This window comes from Haliaeetus albicilla, chromosome 21 (genome assembly GCF_947461875.1).
Source record: "Haliaeetus albicilla chromosome 21, bHalAlb1.1, whole genome shotgun sequence".
NCBI classification, from domain to species: Eukaryota; Metazoa; Chordata; class Aves; order Accipitriformes; family Accipitridae; genus Haliaeetus; species Haliaeetus albicilla.
Genome location: NC_091503.1, coordinates 1,984,046 through 2,000,598, shown reverse-complemented (window position 1 = coordinate 2,000,598; position 16,553 = coordinate 1,984,046). Strand labels below are relative to the sequence as shown.

The 16,553-nt window shown below is 39.0% G+C and overlaps 1 protein-coding gene across 7 annotated transcripts in view; it reads left to right on the top strand.

Annotated features, from left to right (window-relative positions):
• CTNND2 (catenin delta 2) overlaps positions 1 to 16,553 on the top strand; it is a 658,470-nt gene that overhangs the window by 579,757 nt on the left and 62,160 nt on the right. For all 7 annotated transcript variants that reach the window (XM_069808867.1, XM_069808868.1, XM_069808866.1 and 4 more), the window contains one exon: positions 1,846 to 1,996. In XM_069808867.1, coding sequence (XP_069664968.1) covers positions 1,846 to 1,996 — 151 coding nt within the window. The remainder of the gene's footprint in view (positions 1 to 1,845; positions 1,997 to 16,553) is intronic.

Here is a 16,553-nt window from a genome sequence, read left to right as displayed (position 1 = left end):
TTATCTACAGCAAAGTCCAGCCAGCTGGCTTTTGTTACGCATAGTTACTACAGAGGAGAAATAATAAAATAATATTCTTTAAATGCTGGTTTCTTTTCCTTTTTCCCAATTACCCCTGAATGACATCACCTGAAATGAATTTGTACTCCAGATAGTGCAACACTGCAGCCCGTGTCTGTCTCCGTATTTACTTTTCTTATCGTAAAATATATTCTGGCTTTTCCTATTCAGGGCACCTGTCTATAGTATAAACAGATGCTAGCGTTTAAAGTGTGCACTTCAGCTGTGGTAAGTAGAGGCCGTATGCCGAGGTTAAGCATGGTCTGCTGACAGTGAGGGTGCTTACCTTTTTCTAATGCTCTATTTCCTGGAATTTGTTTTTACTCTTTCTGTTTATGGAGGAACACTATTGTGATGTAACTGCTCTTTAAGGTGTGATCTAACTGTTCTTTAAGGAAGGTTTCTCAAAAGAGAAGGGTCATCATGATCTGAAAATCCTAAGCCTTATCATCCTAGTTTCTGAAATATTTGCAATATTTCAAAGGCTAAGCGCTTCCAGAATTTTGTCTTCACCTTCCAGGTACGATGGCAGGATAAGCATCCATGCCATAGCACTAAAAGGAGGGAGAAGCTCTGCTTCAGTAAATTTTTTTCAACTATCGGTACAAGGGGCATTAACATGAATGTGAACTTTATGAAAATTCCAGAGAGGAGTTCAGGATGTGGGGAGGAATATATGCCTAGCAGATGGCTTGTTTTGAAGTGGGCTGTGCTGAGAAGACCTGCGCCTCCTGCAGGTGTCCAAACATCTCAAATTTGGCAATACCTGTAGATTTTAAAACCACAAGGTCACAGTTTTGGTCTTGTTTACATTTTTTCCAACTCCTGGACCCAACAGTGGAATGAAAAAGAGGATAGCATAGTTAGTCTTTCATCCCTTCAGGTGCTGGGAACCCCAAGTTGTGCAGCATTGGATGGACCTCCTAGTCACAGCACGCTGCACAGATCCTATCCATGGAGAGGTTCACTGGCATGATAGTCTTTAGAGCTCTTAGAGGATGTTCTTAAACAACTCTGTTCATCATTTCTACTGTCAAACAATACTGAGAACATGCTGCTTCGCTTTGAGATAAAGACAAGGGCATGCCGGTGGTGTCATGACCAGCTGCCAAGTGGGAGATGCCAACAGGCTTCTCCGATACGATCAGCCGCGGGGTTTATCCCGCAGCCATGTGGTACACGCAGGACGGCACAGCACAGGCCTGCGCCTCCCTCGGGTCAACTCTTACCGTGATCTCTAACTCCTCGATGTACATTAGTCTCCCGGTTAGGACCACTACAGGTGCCAAAACCAGACATATAGTTGTCCTCATTTTTCCTTCTGAACAAGTTGACAATCACAAGAGAAATTACAGCAGCATTTTCATGGGTTTAGACCATGTAGTTCTTATACTAATAACAAAGAAACCTCTTGAACGTGTTTTGTAATATATATTTTGTAATATAAATTTTGTTGTTTTAGCAGTGAACAAGCATCATTAGATGTTGCATAGGAAATGCTGATGCAAAGCAAGTGGCCTGCAGGTTTGGGCTGTAAAAATGTAACCAGGTGTGCTAGGAGTAGTCAATTCATCATTTAATTTCTCTGCCACCATAAAAAATCAGTGCAGACTTCCAAATCAAGTGGTTGCCTAGCATCATAAATGCAATTATTTCCTGTCTTTTGAGTTTAAATCCACATGTTTCTGTTACCCCTTACTCTGTATCTGTTAGAAACTCAGATGCCTTGCTTTCTGTAGTGGGTTTCTCACTTTCTTCTTCACGCTCTCCCATGTGTCTTCACAGTGGTCAGTGTACATCCGCGCCGCTGTCCGCAAAGAAAAAGGATTGCCAATCCTGGTGGAGCTGCTTCGAATAGACAATGACCGGGTGGTATGTGCAGTTGCTACAGCTTTACGAAACATGGCCTTAGATGTCAGAAATAAGGAGTTAATAGGTATGTTCTTTCCAAACAATCTATATATTCCGTGGGTTTGGGTTTTTTGTTGTTTTTTTTCCAGTTTGCAGTAGAATGAGCACAATGAAAACAATTATTCTCACATTTCTAGCACAGTTTCTTTAATTCTTTCTCTGATGTGTCATATTCAGATTTTATGTGACAGCTTAGTGCTATATTGCAAGGAATTGTTAAAGTAATTAAACATCATGCAATGTTTCATGATCTGTCATACTGTAATCTCCAGAAGAAAAGCAATGGCTTTGTTCTGCTTTAGCACTTCATTCCTAGGCTGGCAGTAGCACTTGCATCTTCCAGATCAAGGATCTAAGCAGAGCAGCCACTCCTGATCCTCAGATTATCTGCCGCAAGTAATTTTGGGGTTATGAAGTGACAAATCATAATGATTTTAAGATGGTTCCAGGAGTTTACTGGGCAGATTAGTAGCTCCAGCAAGAGAAGTGGGAAATGCTTGATTCACAAACACATATGCAGTTAAGGAAGAGGACAATAATTTACATAAATCATTGTTGCCCTTGAATTCTGATGGTATGGTGAGCAAACATCTTGGGGGTTTGGAGATTTTTTATCTTGTTTGGGGTTTTGGTGGGGTTTTTTAGCTGAAATTCATCCAAACACTGTGGATCGTTGAATTTTTATTTCATGTTCTGTCTTTGAAAAATAATCACTTCCTTGATTTTGAACTATTTCAACAGTCATGACAAAATCATTTCTACTTCTTCTGTACATTAAGAGCATATTTTTTATTCATTTTTGCTAACTTGTTAATTTGTTATCATGACAGCATGCTACTCCTCCTCTGCTTTTAATTACAGAATTCCACAAATAGATACTTTGATCATAATATTTTATTATTTGTATCCAGTGCTATCTCAGGGTTAGTGCTGCATGACAGCAGTGCTCTGCAAGTTGTTAAAACAAGGCAATCACTCTTCTCACGTATTGTACGAACTAAAGAGACTTCACTGACAAATGTTGTAAAGCAAATAGAGGTACAGGTTGGTGAGCAGTGTAAATGTGCTGTGATTGCCCAGGGATTGAACTCAAGACTGATGCTTTACCTTCAAGACCAGCCTGCTTGTTCAGCTTTTGCTCATATTATAGCTGATAAAATTGGCATGAAATTAGATTTGTTCTATTAGATATGTTCTATTGTGTTCAGCTTTTGGGAAGCGTGCTGCATATGTGTTCTTAGTGGGTTTTTGTTGTTTTCTAGGTATTTTAAAGTAGAAATTACTGCTGAAGCAAGTATAACAGGCCATCTAATCTGGATTAATAATGGCCCTTTTTTTTTTCTCTCATGATCCCACCTCCACATTCAGTCTACAGCATGTCATAGTCTCTATTATTTAACATCTTATTCCTTTATTTGTGGGACTTCCTCTACAGGGTTCACAAACCATGTTCATACTGAGTTATCTTCTATAATCTCTTATCCCTACTTATTGATATGACAAAAAAACCTTTACAGTTGAATTTACAGAGTATAAATGTGGTTTGTAATGCCATGAGTTAGACTATATATGGTTGCCTTTTCTGTGCTCTGATTATTATTTTTTAATTGAAAGTTTTATTTCCTTCCCAAATCTGAAAATTTCATTTAGGAAAGTAAGGCTATACATGTGAAATTCAGCTGTCTTAATATGATGTGCCATTCAAAATACTGGATAAATTATGGATAGCAAGCTTGCACAACCTCAACATTTTAATATTTTATTAAATTCTTGAAGAACATGTGACATAAACAAAGATGAATTTTAAAAAGGTGGAAAAAGTCTGTTGAAAATAATTACCTAATAAATTTATTTATGTAGCCAACTTGTAATGGCTGTACAGTGCTGCTCAGATTTAAGTTATTTGTGGGGTGATTCTGGGGAATTGTACTTCATAACTGCAATACAAATTTGCTGCAGTTTAAACACGCCCATATGACAGGGAAGTTATGACTGTAATTCCTGAACCATTTCAGCTGTGATCTTTATATGTTCATTTCTTTGGCTTTCATCATTGAACTTCAAAGAAACAGTAATAACAGTCATTATTTCTCTTGTTCCTGAATATACTTTAGCAAATAGGGTCTATCATAGTGCTGATTTTCAGAAATGCTAAACACCTGGAATGGTCAAGGATTTCAACTCAGGTTGTAGGCGATCCATTTTTTGTGATTACAGTTCCACATGTTCTACAGTGCTGTTGTTATGGAAAGGAGGACTCAGAAGGGGCTTCTTCAGGCTAGTCGCTCCAGCATCTTTCTGCCTAAGCAGAATCGACCTCCTCTTTATCTTTCCCCTTTGCAGTTTTTGTTTATGCATCATATTCTTGCGGTGACAAACTCTGCCTCCCAAACTGGAATTTGCCCCTTAAGATAAGCTTTTTTAAAGGTGAATTTTCCAACTGTATATATAGTAAAATTACATAAGTAGAATTGAGTTGGTTGGGGTTTTTTAATGCATCTATAAAGCTTTCTTTTCAGTTGTGCTGTGGCTCCATTCCCGGCTGACAAATTTTTACTGAAATGTGCCAGAGAATGAAATATTTCTTTCTGCTGCTGCCAAGCAGCCCATAAATCAGTGTTGAGGCACCTGGCAAATACATCAGCTTGCTGAAATCCAGACTCACCTGTACCGAACTACAAAACAAACAAAAAGACACTTCTTTTAAATGGCCAGAAGTTTCTTTCTAGACTTCATTGAACTGACCAGTCTGTTTTTCACATAGATCTATCAAGTGTGTTGTTATATTGCTACAGGTTGGTGTCACGCTTCTCTTGTAATTTATCTGAGCCATCCCCATAACAGCACTTTCTTTGTTCGTAGTGAGGTCTTCTTCCTGGGTTTCATTTCAGGCACGCTCCATGTCCTTAAAAGGACCCTCTTTTTTCTCCTTCTCCATCGCTTTTGCATTATGCCATGTGTCTCTAGGCAGAGACAGCGGGCAGATTCATTTTTCTCCTTCCCAAAATTAAACTGCACTCAACGACATGGCAAACCTGGCCTACTTAGTACTGGCGCTAGATAATCCAGCACCCAGTGTGCGTTCCTGGTCACAGTCAGACCACGTTCATTTTCCAGTTGCCTTTCAGGACCCTTGTCTGCATGAAGTAGTACCCACTCTATGTTGCTTCCCAAGAGTGCACCCCATGGGAAGGTTTATCAGCATTCTCTGTCTCCCAGCAGTGCCACAGCGGAGGGAAGAGGTGCTGTGGGTCTTGAGAAGACCCACTACTGGTAGTGCCTGGTTTGTTCTTCTCTGGTCTCCAAGGTCTAGGCTGCACAGTGCCCCTCTGTCCCTCTGGTACCCCAGCATCTTCCTGCTTCTTCTCACATGCTCTGTAAGCTTTTTGGAAGGCTTGTTTTCTTTCCTCGAAGCAGGTTCTGTCCCTGCTAAGCTTCTCCAGGGGGCCATTAACTTCTCCCCCCAGCCCCACTAGATGCCTCCAAGTTGCCCAAAACCCACATTTTTTTGCTTTTGATTAGTCATTTAGATAGAAGAAAATCACTTTTATCCCACAGGTCCTCCAAGACCTCTGTGCACTTATGTCATCCCCATGTTCCTTCCTTCTTCCTTTATGTTTCCCTCTCTCTCAAAAAAAGGGGGAAGGAGGGGAAAGTAGAATAACAAACCTACCCTTCTGTGTCCCTCAGCGCTATATAGGTGCCTTAATTTGAGGATATGGCATTATTTCCCCCCCCCCCCCAGGAATGTCGTTTTTAACTTGAGGATTACCTGCAGACCTGCTGCTTCTGGCAGCGCCACGGCAGGCCAGCACCGCGCACCGGAGCAGTGCCACCATCTTCCCTACAGTAGGCGCACCTACAGACTTTTATTCTCTAAAGCCACGCTTTCTTGGAATGATGTCAAAAAATTGCTAACTTAGTATAAGGTTTTTTTCTTTAAATAGAGGAAACTTGGATCAGCTGGGCAGAGCAGAAAGGCTTAAAAATAAAGCCATCTTCTGTAAACAGAGTCTTTGCAGGATGAATTGTTTCCTTGCAGCCTGCTCCAGCAATCTTCAGTGGCTTTCTGATTCAGACACCTTCCACACAGTCCTCTGGGCTTCTAGGAAACTTTCTGTGGATCATCTGAGCCTGCACTGTAGACCTGTGTCCTACTTTAGATAAAATCTCTTTTCCTCCATAGAGTCTCCCAGCCAGCACTGGTGCAGCAACCTCCCTTCTTGCTATTCCCTCTCCTCACTCTGCATGGGAGAAGGTTTTCCAAACCGAGATTCCCCATTTGATCCTGAGGAACGAGCCAGCTTCATCTTTTCTTTTATCTGAAACACAGCCAGCAGTTTTCCTCTCTGCTGCCATCCATGACCTCTTTAACAAAAGAGAATATGAAGTCTACAGTTAATTGAAAACTATGTGACTTGTTATTCTACCTACAAAAGCAGGTACAGACTGTCCCTGTCAGTGAAATTTTTCAAGGATGAATCTCTGTCCCCAAAATTTGCGTTTGCATTGTTCTTGTATATGCACAGCATTTACCTTTGATTTTAAATTACAATTACTGTGGCATTTTAAAGTGCAGTAGGTGGTCTTTCAGAAGAGTTAAGCTGATTTTTCAAGCTGCCCCAGATGAGAAATTTGTCACTATTTATATAATGCAGAATATGTACAATATAGGATTTGCCCTCTTGAAGTACAGTCTGGAACTTATCACTAAACAGTATGAAATGAAATACTAATAGAAGTCCACAGGGTATGGGCTTTGGGGTGAATGCAGAGCTGGAGGTAAAATTTATAAAATTTCAATACACAGTTTTGTGCTTCAGGTCTTTCTATCAGTTTTCTCTTATCCTGACAGTGGTTTCTAATGCTATTTTGGGTCACTGTTGATTGAGAGAAGTATTGTACTAGTAATTCAAGAGCACCATTCTTTCTCTTGGCCTCTTGGCCTGTATTTTTGTGGTTAAATAAAAGATGTTTTTAGAGACTGGAAGTATTTTGATCACTCACCCTTGAATAAAAAGGACAATTCCACTTAAAGGTTTTTGTTGACTTCTCGTGCTGTGTAGAATGTATCTCTTCCCTTAAAATGTGTAGAGAATCCGTGTGTCTGTTCAGGGCTCTAGATGCTAGAGAGTTTGACGAGATAAACTGAAGTGTTGCAATGCTTAAGACATCCTTTTTGTGGCTATCGCTGTAAAAGCATGATTCAGATAGTTATGTTAGTGGTACAATTTCTGCTGCCTTCAGAAGGTTTTGAATCAAGTCCTGAAACAGGGCCTGTAGCAGGGGTCATTTTTTAATAATTGTTCCTGAGTTGGGGGCTACAAGATGTCAGTACTGAATTATTCTCAATTCACTGCTCATGTGTTGGTAATGCAGTTATAAGATATACACAAAATTCAACAACAGCATATCAATTAAATTGTTACTTGATGTGTGTTGAAACCTGCTTAATCTTGCTAGGTGTCTAAAAGTTCATGTCCAATATAAGGTACCTGTATTAGACTGCCTTATAGTTGACTGAGAGAGAAAGACTCCGAGAAAGTGATTTATTTTATCTAACGTGCTAAAATGGATCTCACCCTGTATTACTGTCCCACTATTGTTGACTGATGAAAAAATTCTAGGGAATGCGTAAATTGCTGCTGAGTGTGTGCCTTTTCATCTCATGAGCAATGTGGATCTATTTGGGTGCCTGAAATAACTGGTGTTTGTTTCAAAGTTTTATTGCTAAACTTGAGAAAGTTTGATTGAAATATATATCTGGAGTTCACACCTCTAATGAATTGTTAGACTCGCAGAATAATTCAGGTTGGAAAGAACCTCAGGAGGTCATCTTGCCCAGCCTTGCACTCAAAGCAGGGTCAGGTATGTTATTTCAAAGTGTGATATTGATTCACATTTGGAAAGATTTGCTTTCAGCTGTTAGGCTGAAAACATGTCAGAAACAAGTATTTGCATTCTCACAGCAGAACATGACTTCTGGAGCATAAATAACTACATGGGGATCTCCTATCTTAGAACATGGCCTCATTTTAAGACTGTAAGTTTGTTTCAGTATTAGTAATAAATCCAAGTGAAAACAGTATTCAGTTTTGTAGTTACAAGAACAGCAGCTGTAAGAAATTCTAAGTCCTAGTAATGTACATTGATAGAGAATATGGGGATGGGTTGGGAGATGATTAAATCAAATATGCAGCTTTCATCCCACTTAGAGTGTCAACATGCAGTTTTCTCTCCTTTTTAAACGTGAGCACTTCTGAATTTCTCACACACACATCTCAAGGATCTGAAAGAGACGAATTTTTTTGTTGAGTTTTTAATTGACTTATAAAGTATCTTAGTCACTGAAATGTTAAATTGGCATAAATTTGCAATGCACAAGATGCCAGAAAGCATTAAGCAGGAATCGTAGACATTTCTTCAGAAGAAGGTGAAGACAGAATATATGCTGCAATTTGTTTAATTTGTGACAGTTTTTATTGCACTTCATTTGTTGTGTTTAATAGTTGAGCTGTGCAAAACCTATATTACAATAAACAGATACCTGAATAAGAAGAGGCTGTCATCAAGAAGTTGATTTAGGAAATGGAAGATATGGTCACGCAGCAAGAGTTGGTGCTCCTTACTCTGTATCAATGAAGAGAAACATGTTAGTTAAGGTGGTAAATGCGTAATTAAGCTTTGATGTTTTATAACACCTATACAGCAAAGTCCAGACTCCCTGGTTTCTAGTGTTGTATACATAAAGTTAGCTGAGAATTTAAACTGATAAAAGTTTAAATGTTAAATATTTTTTCCATTACAGTGTAAAAGCCTTGTGTCAAGGAGATTTTGACTTTCCATGTGCCTTTAGCCACTTGTGCTTTGCCTTTTGCTCCCGTTTATCTCAAATATATTTCTGACAAGCAGACCTGGTGGTTATAGAGGTTAGGAAAGTTTTCCTTCCTCAGCCATTTCTTTCTAAGTAACATTCTCAAGTGAAGGGATTTAGGGGGAAAAATGGAATTGGTAAAACTGAATTCTCATTTTTAGTATCAAAGTCAAGATCAAGCATTTTCAAGGCTAGATTAAGTCTTTTGCATCTGAACTTCTCTGTTGCCTAAGTATGGCTGTCTGGATTTGGGGGCATTTTTCTCTACTGTGTACCATCTAAAAAAACTGGTGTTTCAGCTAGTCAGGTAGGCTTCTGCTGTGGACAGCAGAGAGAAAATGGCACCTCTATGTGTTTATCCCACTTACCTCTATCAGCTGAAGTCTTGGATCTTGTGGTGGAATGGGTCCTGTGTGAAAACCTAGAGGAGTAGCCACAGACTCGATGGCTAACTTTTGGGTGACTGAATATAAGCAAGTAGTACCCCATCAGAAGGCATTCTGATAATGCAGAACAAGTACTGTCCTGCTCCCTTTTACTTAGCTCAGTAGACTTTGCAAGGGCAATTAGTGAAAAAGCACTACAATTTTTCATTGTCACTCAAAACAACAGAAATAACTGTATGGAGGCTTAGATCTAGGATAACGAAGAATACCGCTTTCACAGATCTGTTTTTCATTGTAATGCCAACTCATTGAATCACACAGCATTTCATCTCCATAAAATAAGATCAAGATGCCTCACAAATACTAACCACAACCCAGCCCTAGGTCAGCTATTCATCGTAGTAGAATAACCTGTGGGGAAATGCCTGGAAAATGCCCGTGTTTCTATTTTAAATACCAGAGTCTCAAGAGAATCATCTTCAGTGTTGCACCATGACAGCTTATCTAGATGATAGTGGTAATTTTAAATGATGCCATATAATGTTGTAAGGTTTATAAACCTTAAAGCCTTTAGTATAGTTTTTATAAGTTTGTATTCACATTCGGTATTACTTAAGGTTAAATGCTGAGTGCAAGTCATAAAAGTTGCAAAATCTTATGGAGGTGGCCCAGGAAAGCCTAGATTCAGTGTGGCTGCCTAAAACACCGCCACCAGAAAACAAGCAGCAGCCAACAGATGTGCCTTTTCACTTCATTGATGTGCGTTTCACACATAAGAAAGTGCCCCAACCTGCACCTTACATTTTGAGATAAACAATTTCTGTTTGGATCTGTTCTTCTGCACAAGGTAGAAAGCAATTAAACTGTAACTGTATCCACTTTTCTCACTCAGAAGATTGACATTTCAAACAATTCAATATTAATTTTCATCTCTGTTTCTCAGTATGTTCATGCTGAGAAGTGCTACTTATCTCTTGAAAATTCAGAGTTCCGATCTAAAAAGTGCATATAATTCAGTCGCATATTCCATAAAACATGCAAAGGTAGAAATACAAATGTCACAAACTGCCAAAGTAATTTTAAAAGTACTTTTAAATCCATGAGGAATTATCCTAAATCTGCAAAGCGGTTTTCAAAATGCAAGTTTTGTGACAGCCTTACATTAACAGATAAGTGTATCAAAACAGATGTTTCCAGCCTGTTCTGTATCAGCTTCGATTCATGGAACAGTGAGCTAGTTTTATTCTATGTAAGATGCAAAATAACCTTTTCTCCTGAAATCCTTATCAACTTAAGTGATTTTCAAATGATAGAAATTACATATATGGCGTTTTTTACTGACAGCACTTTTCTTTGAAGAAACTAGAACTCCTGTCCTATTCATGACAAATGTCGGTGAAAGGGAGTAGAACGTGGCAGGTGAATTAGCGTTTGATAGAGGAAAGTACCATCCTTTCCTTCTCACATGTGAACACCCTGGGAATAGGGCTGGGGCACTGTAGTCCCAAAGGATGTTGGAGGTGAAGCTGAGAAATGCAAAAAATTTAAAAAAAAAGGGGGGGGATGAATGTATGTCTATTAAATTTAAGCTATACAGAGGTTGCTTCCAGTCATATTAATAGTAATTTTCTCTGTGAATCCACATCCTTGCACTTTCTAAATTAATGCAGTTGTTTTTGCAAAATCTCATACAATCCTAGTTCCCACTCCTTAGTGACGGTACACAATGTCCCTCTCCCCACATGTGGCTTTTGAGATACTCAGACTTCTATTTCAGTGTCCCCAAACTTGTCTTCTGCATGTTTCAGAGTGGTGGTTGCTTAAAAAGGAAGAATGTTAAGGACAAAACCCAAACACCTTTCACAAAGGTGACACTGGTAGAAAACTCAGATTGCAGAGACCTAAAAGATTTCTGTGCCCCTGCACAGGGCTATGCTGACATGATGCAGGCTAACACAGAAGTGACATACCTGTGGATATGCAACACAGATGTTTGTCATAATCCGTTAGAAAAATATTTGCACTGTAAAATGTTTCGTTTTCCCAGGATAAAAATATGACAAAGGTAGAAGATATCAGAGAGTCGGTGTTCAAAGTATGCAAGATTAGGAAACAGCACGGATGTCTGGATTCTTACAATTGGCATTGTAACTAAATCTCAACACAGTTAAATTGAATTTAGTTTTTCTTTCTCTTCCTGATCATTAGGTGCTTACACAACATTCTTGGTTGTTAGCAGTTGCCCCAGTATACCCAGAAGGTGACGGCATTTCTTTGTTGGGTTATATGCATTCTGTGACAAAATATGGGTGATCCTAGTGTTATTTTAGTCTTTGACAGTTATAAAAAGGGAACTCGGTCTCATACTTGTTGCTTTCTGCATGGCATCTTCAGATGCTGCTGTTTTCTTACAAAATAATTGTTCTTTGTGAAGTACTTTGACATAGGATTTGCTTGCTTGTGAGAACTAAGTCATACACTAGTTGTTTCCATCATTTATTATGGGCTTTAGTGTTAAAGGCTCTTGTTTCAGATGACATTATTAAAACTTCAAATATCCTTTGATTACAGAAAGCAGAAAAATGGTCTTTTGCTGCAGCCTTTACAGATGAATTCTTGCATTTCCTCATGAACATTGTACCTTTACATGCATGTAGTATCTCTAAAAAGGCACTGTCCGAGACTGGCTGGAAGCACTGTCACTATGTGTTAGCTTTCTGCTCGCTTCTGGGGTTCTTATGGATACTAGTTGAATAGGTCTCAGACTAAATCAGCTTGCACCCCTACTTACCAAGCAATTTTTAAAAAAATCCAAATCTGCTGTTTCATGCTTATAACTGATGGGACTGAATAGCAACTGTTTTGTAATATGCAGTCACAAAATATTAAAAGGGTAACAAATTCTCATCATCTGAGATAAGTGAGGAAATAATCAATTTGCTGAGGGGCCTTATTATCATAATTCCGTAAGGTAAGACTGAGATTCTGGTACTTAATATCTCGATGGGCTCAATTAAACAAAAATAAAGAAATGTAGTTTTCCTCCCAAGGAAAGCCTAGAGAACCCTTAGAATCAGCTTCAAAGCCCCATTGATGTCTCCGTGGCATCTCTATGAAATTATTTGAAATCTGGTATTACTGATACAATCTTTAGTATTATTATGTTTTTCATTTTCCCTTTGCTTCCTCTTGTGGCTGCGTTATGCAAGGGATTTTGCGAACATGAAAAAGATACAATGACTACCCCCTAGAGTTAGCAATTTTATGTATGTATAATGTAGAATCATAGAATAGTTTGGGTTGGAAGTACTTTATAACGATAGATCACACTTCAGGAATTGATCTAAGAAAGCGTTTATATGCGTTACTGCTTAAACCCATGCTTTTTGTGTAGAAGTGTAATATCTGTAGTGCAAATTGAAAGGTCAGGTTAAGACAAAAGAATACAGCACTTTGTTAAAACTTAGAACTGAAGGCATTTCTTTTTTTAAAAGAAACTAGATAATTGAATATTTTAGATATGATCCCTCCTATACTCCAGAATGAAGATTTTGAAGAAACTTAATCAGACAACCACCTCCAAAGAGATCGCTTTGAGAATTTTCCATAGATTGTGGAGCCCTGCCCTACAGAAAGAAATGAAAATAAAACCTACCTTGTTGCAGGTGCTTTATAAACCCTGATGAATGTGCAGGGAAGGAACCACCAATAAAATTCAAAAGTTACTTGTCTTTCTGGGCAGTCTTAACTCTTAAGTAATTGCTAACAGTCTAGGATACATATACTTTGAAATTCATGTGGGTACTAGATGATCTTGTGCCAGTTTGCCTCCTTTTAGTCCATGTAAGCCTAGAAAAGTAAGTTAACTGGGTAACTTAAGAAAATGCATTTAAAAAATAAACTCACTGTCTCCGTCTGTAGGGAAGACTTTAGTCTGCCAGTGCAACAAAAGACAGAATCTGGTCTTACTGAATCCATTGGGCTTGGAAGGGACCTCGAGAGGTCAGCTAGTCCAACCTCCTGGGCAAGGGAGGGTCCAGCGGGAGCAGGTTGCTCAGGACCTTGTCCAGTTGGTGAAGGGATGGAGATTCCTCAACCTCCCTGGGCAACCTGTTGCATTGTTTGACCACCCTCATAGTAAAAATTCTCTCCCTTTTATCAGCTGGAATTTCCTGTGTTCTAACTTGTGTCTTTTGCTTCTTTTTCTCAGACTGTGGAATTCTCAGATGAGCCTCGCTCCATCTTCTCTACACCATCCCATTAAGTAGTTGTAGCCAACAGTAAGATCTCTCCTTTACCTTCTCTTAAGGCCTAGAAAATGCAGTTCTTGTATGCCATGTGTTCCAGCCTCCTGACTGTCTTTGCGGTGCTCCACTGGACTTGTTCCAATATTGCAATGTCTTTCTTGTACTGGGGAGACCAAAACTGGATGCGATACTCTAGATGCAGTCTAGAGGCAAAATCATTTGAGTCTAGAGAAAGAATCATTTCTGTGATTGGTTGGCTAGACTGCATCTAATACAGCCTGGGATGTGGTTGGCCTTCCTTGCTGCAGGGGCACATTGTGGACTCATGCTCAACTCGTCCATCAGCATCCCTCAGTTTCGCGGGTTTTTTTGAAAACCTGCTTTCCAACTAGTTGACCCCCAGCCTGTGCTGGTGCAGGGAATTATTTTATCTGGAGTGTAGGACTTTACATTTGCCTTTCTTGAGCTTTGAGGTTCCTGTCCAGCTGTCCATCTGAATAGCAGTCCTGCCCTCCAGTATATTGACTACTCGTCCCAACATCATATTGTCCACAGTCTTTCTGAGAATGCTTTCTATCCTATCATCCAGGTTGTTAATGAAGATGTTAAACAATATTGCCCCCAGTATCACCACCTGTGGGACACCACTAGTAACCATCTGCCAGTTGGATTTCGTACTGGCGATCACCACCTTTTGAGCCCAGCGGTCCAGCCAGTTTTCCACCCACCATATCATCCACTTATCTGTTCAAAATCTCAGTAAGGATGCTACAGTGAGCAAGAAATGGATAAGCTGACATGTTCGTTATTTCAAGCCTTGCAGAGTAAACTCTGTAATTCCTAAATTAAAAGTGGATAAACATGATTTAAATGTGTTTAACCTCAGTGACATCATTGCATATACTTAAGTTACTTCAGGACAAGTTTCACCAAATCTTAAGCCAAAATTTCAGTGTGACAATGTATAAGGACCAGTCAAATCATCTTGTTGTGGAATCAAGGCCAAAACAGGACAATTGCCACTAAATTCACTCAGACACGGAAGTTAGCTTTATTTACCAGAGAGGGAATTATAATAATAGCTCAAAATGTTGCGTTTTTAGTAAGGCATTGTACTGGCAGATTTTAAAAGGGGAATACTGTGGAATGTCTTTAACTTTGTCTTTGGAATTGGTTACTTTAAAATCAGTGGAAATAAATGTAGTTTCCCTAGTGTTCAGTAGTGATGCCCATTATTAAACTAGTGTTAGTAATCACATGTAGACTAATAGATTCTGATCTGCTATACAATTCAATTATATAGCAGTAACATGAATTTTAAATTATTGCAGATACATGGAAAAAATTGGTCATTGTCAGAAATGTAGCACAAAACACTGTAATGTCCAAAGGCATTTTCATTCTCTCCTTTAATGTAACTTTCTTCAACTTCACCTCTGTATATCATCTGCAAAATTATCCCCGTATTAAATTGACATAGAGTGTCTTTAACTTAATCTTTATATGTATGAATATATACAAACAAAATATATATGTGTGTGTTTGTATGTATGTGGGTAGGTAGGTTTTAATCCAAACTTTTACCTGCACCAAAGAGGAAGGGAAGCTGTGTTGGGGAGTCCACATGCATATAGAAATGTACTCCATTCATTTAAAAAACACATATTATGGCATACAATTGCAACAACCAGAATAAAATCTTCTAGCTGTCAGCTTAATCTTACTCTCATGAAAGCTAAAAGGAATTCTTCCATCAAATTCCTTAGAAGCAGGATTCAACTCAGACTTACAAAGCAGCATTCTTAAGGTAGAGTGAATAGGCTGCATAGGTGCTAATCATCATAACAATGTCAACGGTGAGGTCTACTTTAAATCGATTAGTTAAGTATGAGAGCAGGGAAAGTGAAAGTACAACTGTTTTTTACCATGTTAATAATATCTGGGTAAAATTTTAGGTGCTTAATGGTGAATTAAAGACCTGAATTTCTATTTTCAGTCATGACATAGGCTCTAAGCAGACTGTTTTAACGGGACTAATAGTTTATTCAGAAAAATGGAGTTGAATGCCAGTTAAGTCACTTTCATCCTTTGAAAGTGTTGCACTTTCCCCACTATGTGTATTTAGTAGAAATAAATTCTTGTTAAACATATTCTATAAAACAGTTCCTTTTTTTAATAGTGGCATTTCTGTTTTCACTCTAAAATTATAGGTTCTCAGTTGATTGAGTTAGCACTTTTAGGAAACTAGAGTTCCCTCACCTAAGACGTGGTAACTCACCCTGAGGCAGTCAGTGGCAGAAGATATTCCTGCTCCTAGGCTCCCCCCAGCCTCTCATTAACACATTGTGTCTACAGTCACACCACCTGTGTGAGTCAGCACTGCCTGATGTATTGGTCAAAATGAGCTGGGTGAGCAAAAACTTACTTTTTCCTTTTACAGACAAACTTTTGTCAAACAGAACGAACTCAAACAAGTCACGTGAGCAGCCGACCTGAGGGGTGGAAAGCTCTGACTTGGCCCAGTAGTGCTTGTGAGGCTCAAAATGTGGTCATTATCTGATAAATTTTCACACTTGCATGCTGGGAATCCAGCCACCATGAGCCCTAGCATAGTATTATTGCACCATTGTAAACTGTTACGTTACAATGAACCCTCCTTCCCCACCCCACCCCACCCCCCAAAAAAAACCAGTTTTGGTAATTCCTTCATGTCTTTACTCAAAAATTAGAATAACAAAACAGATAAGCTGTGTTCCTCAGCCAGACAAAAGCAGGCTCCTTCAGAATATGATGATATCAGATAAGCTGGCAAGCCAGCGTGTATAATTTCCCTATATAGGTATTAAATCTTCAGCAGTTAAAGGTGTTATCCTCTGTTGTACAATACTGTACTGCAATGTCTAAATCAAGCCCAAAAGAACAGGGCATGTCTCCTTCTCTCTTGTGAGGCACTAACAATCCAAGATACCGAGTACATCATGAGCAAAGCCTTTGAGATAGGGGTTCTGAGAGTGGATTTTTGTGCATTATCTGCTGTAGTTAAATCCATTCTTCTGCCTTGGGATCGAATATGTA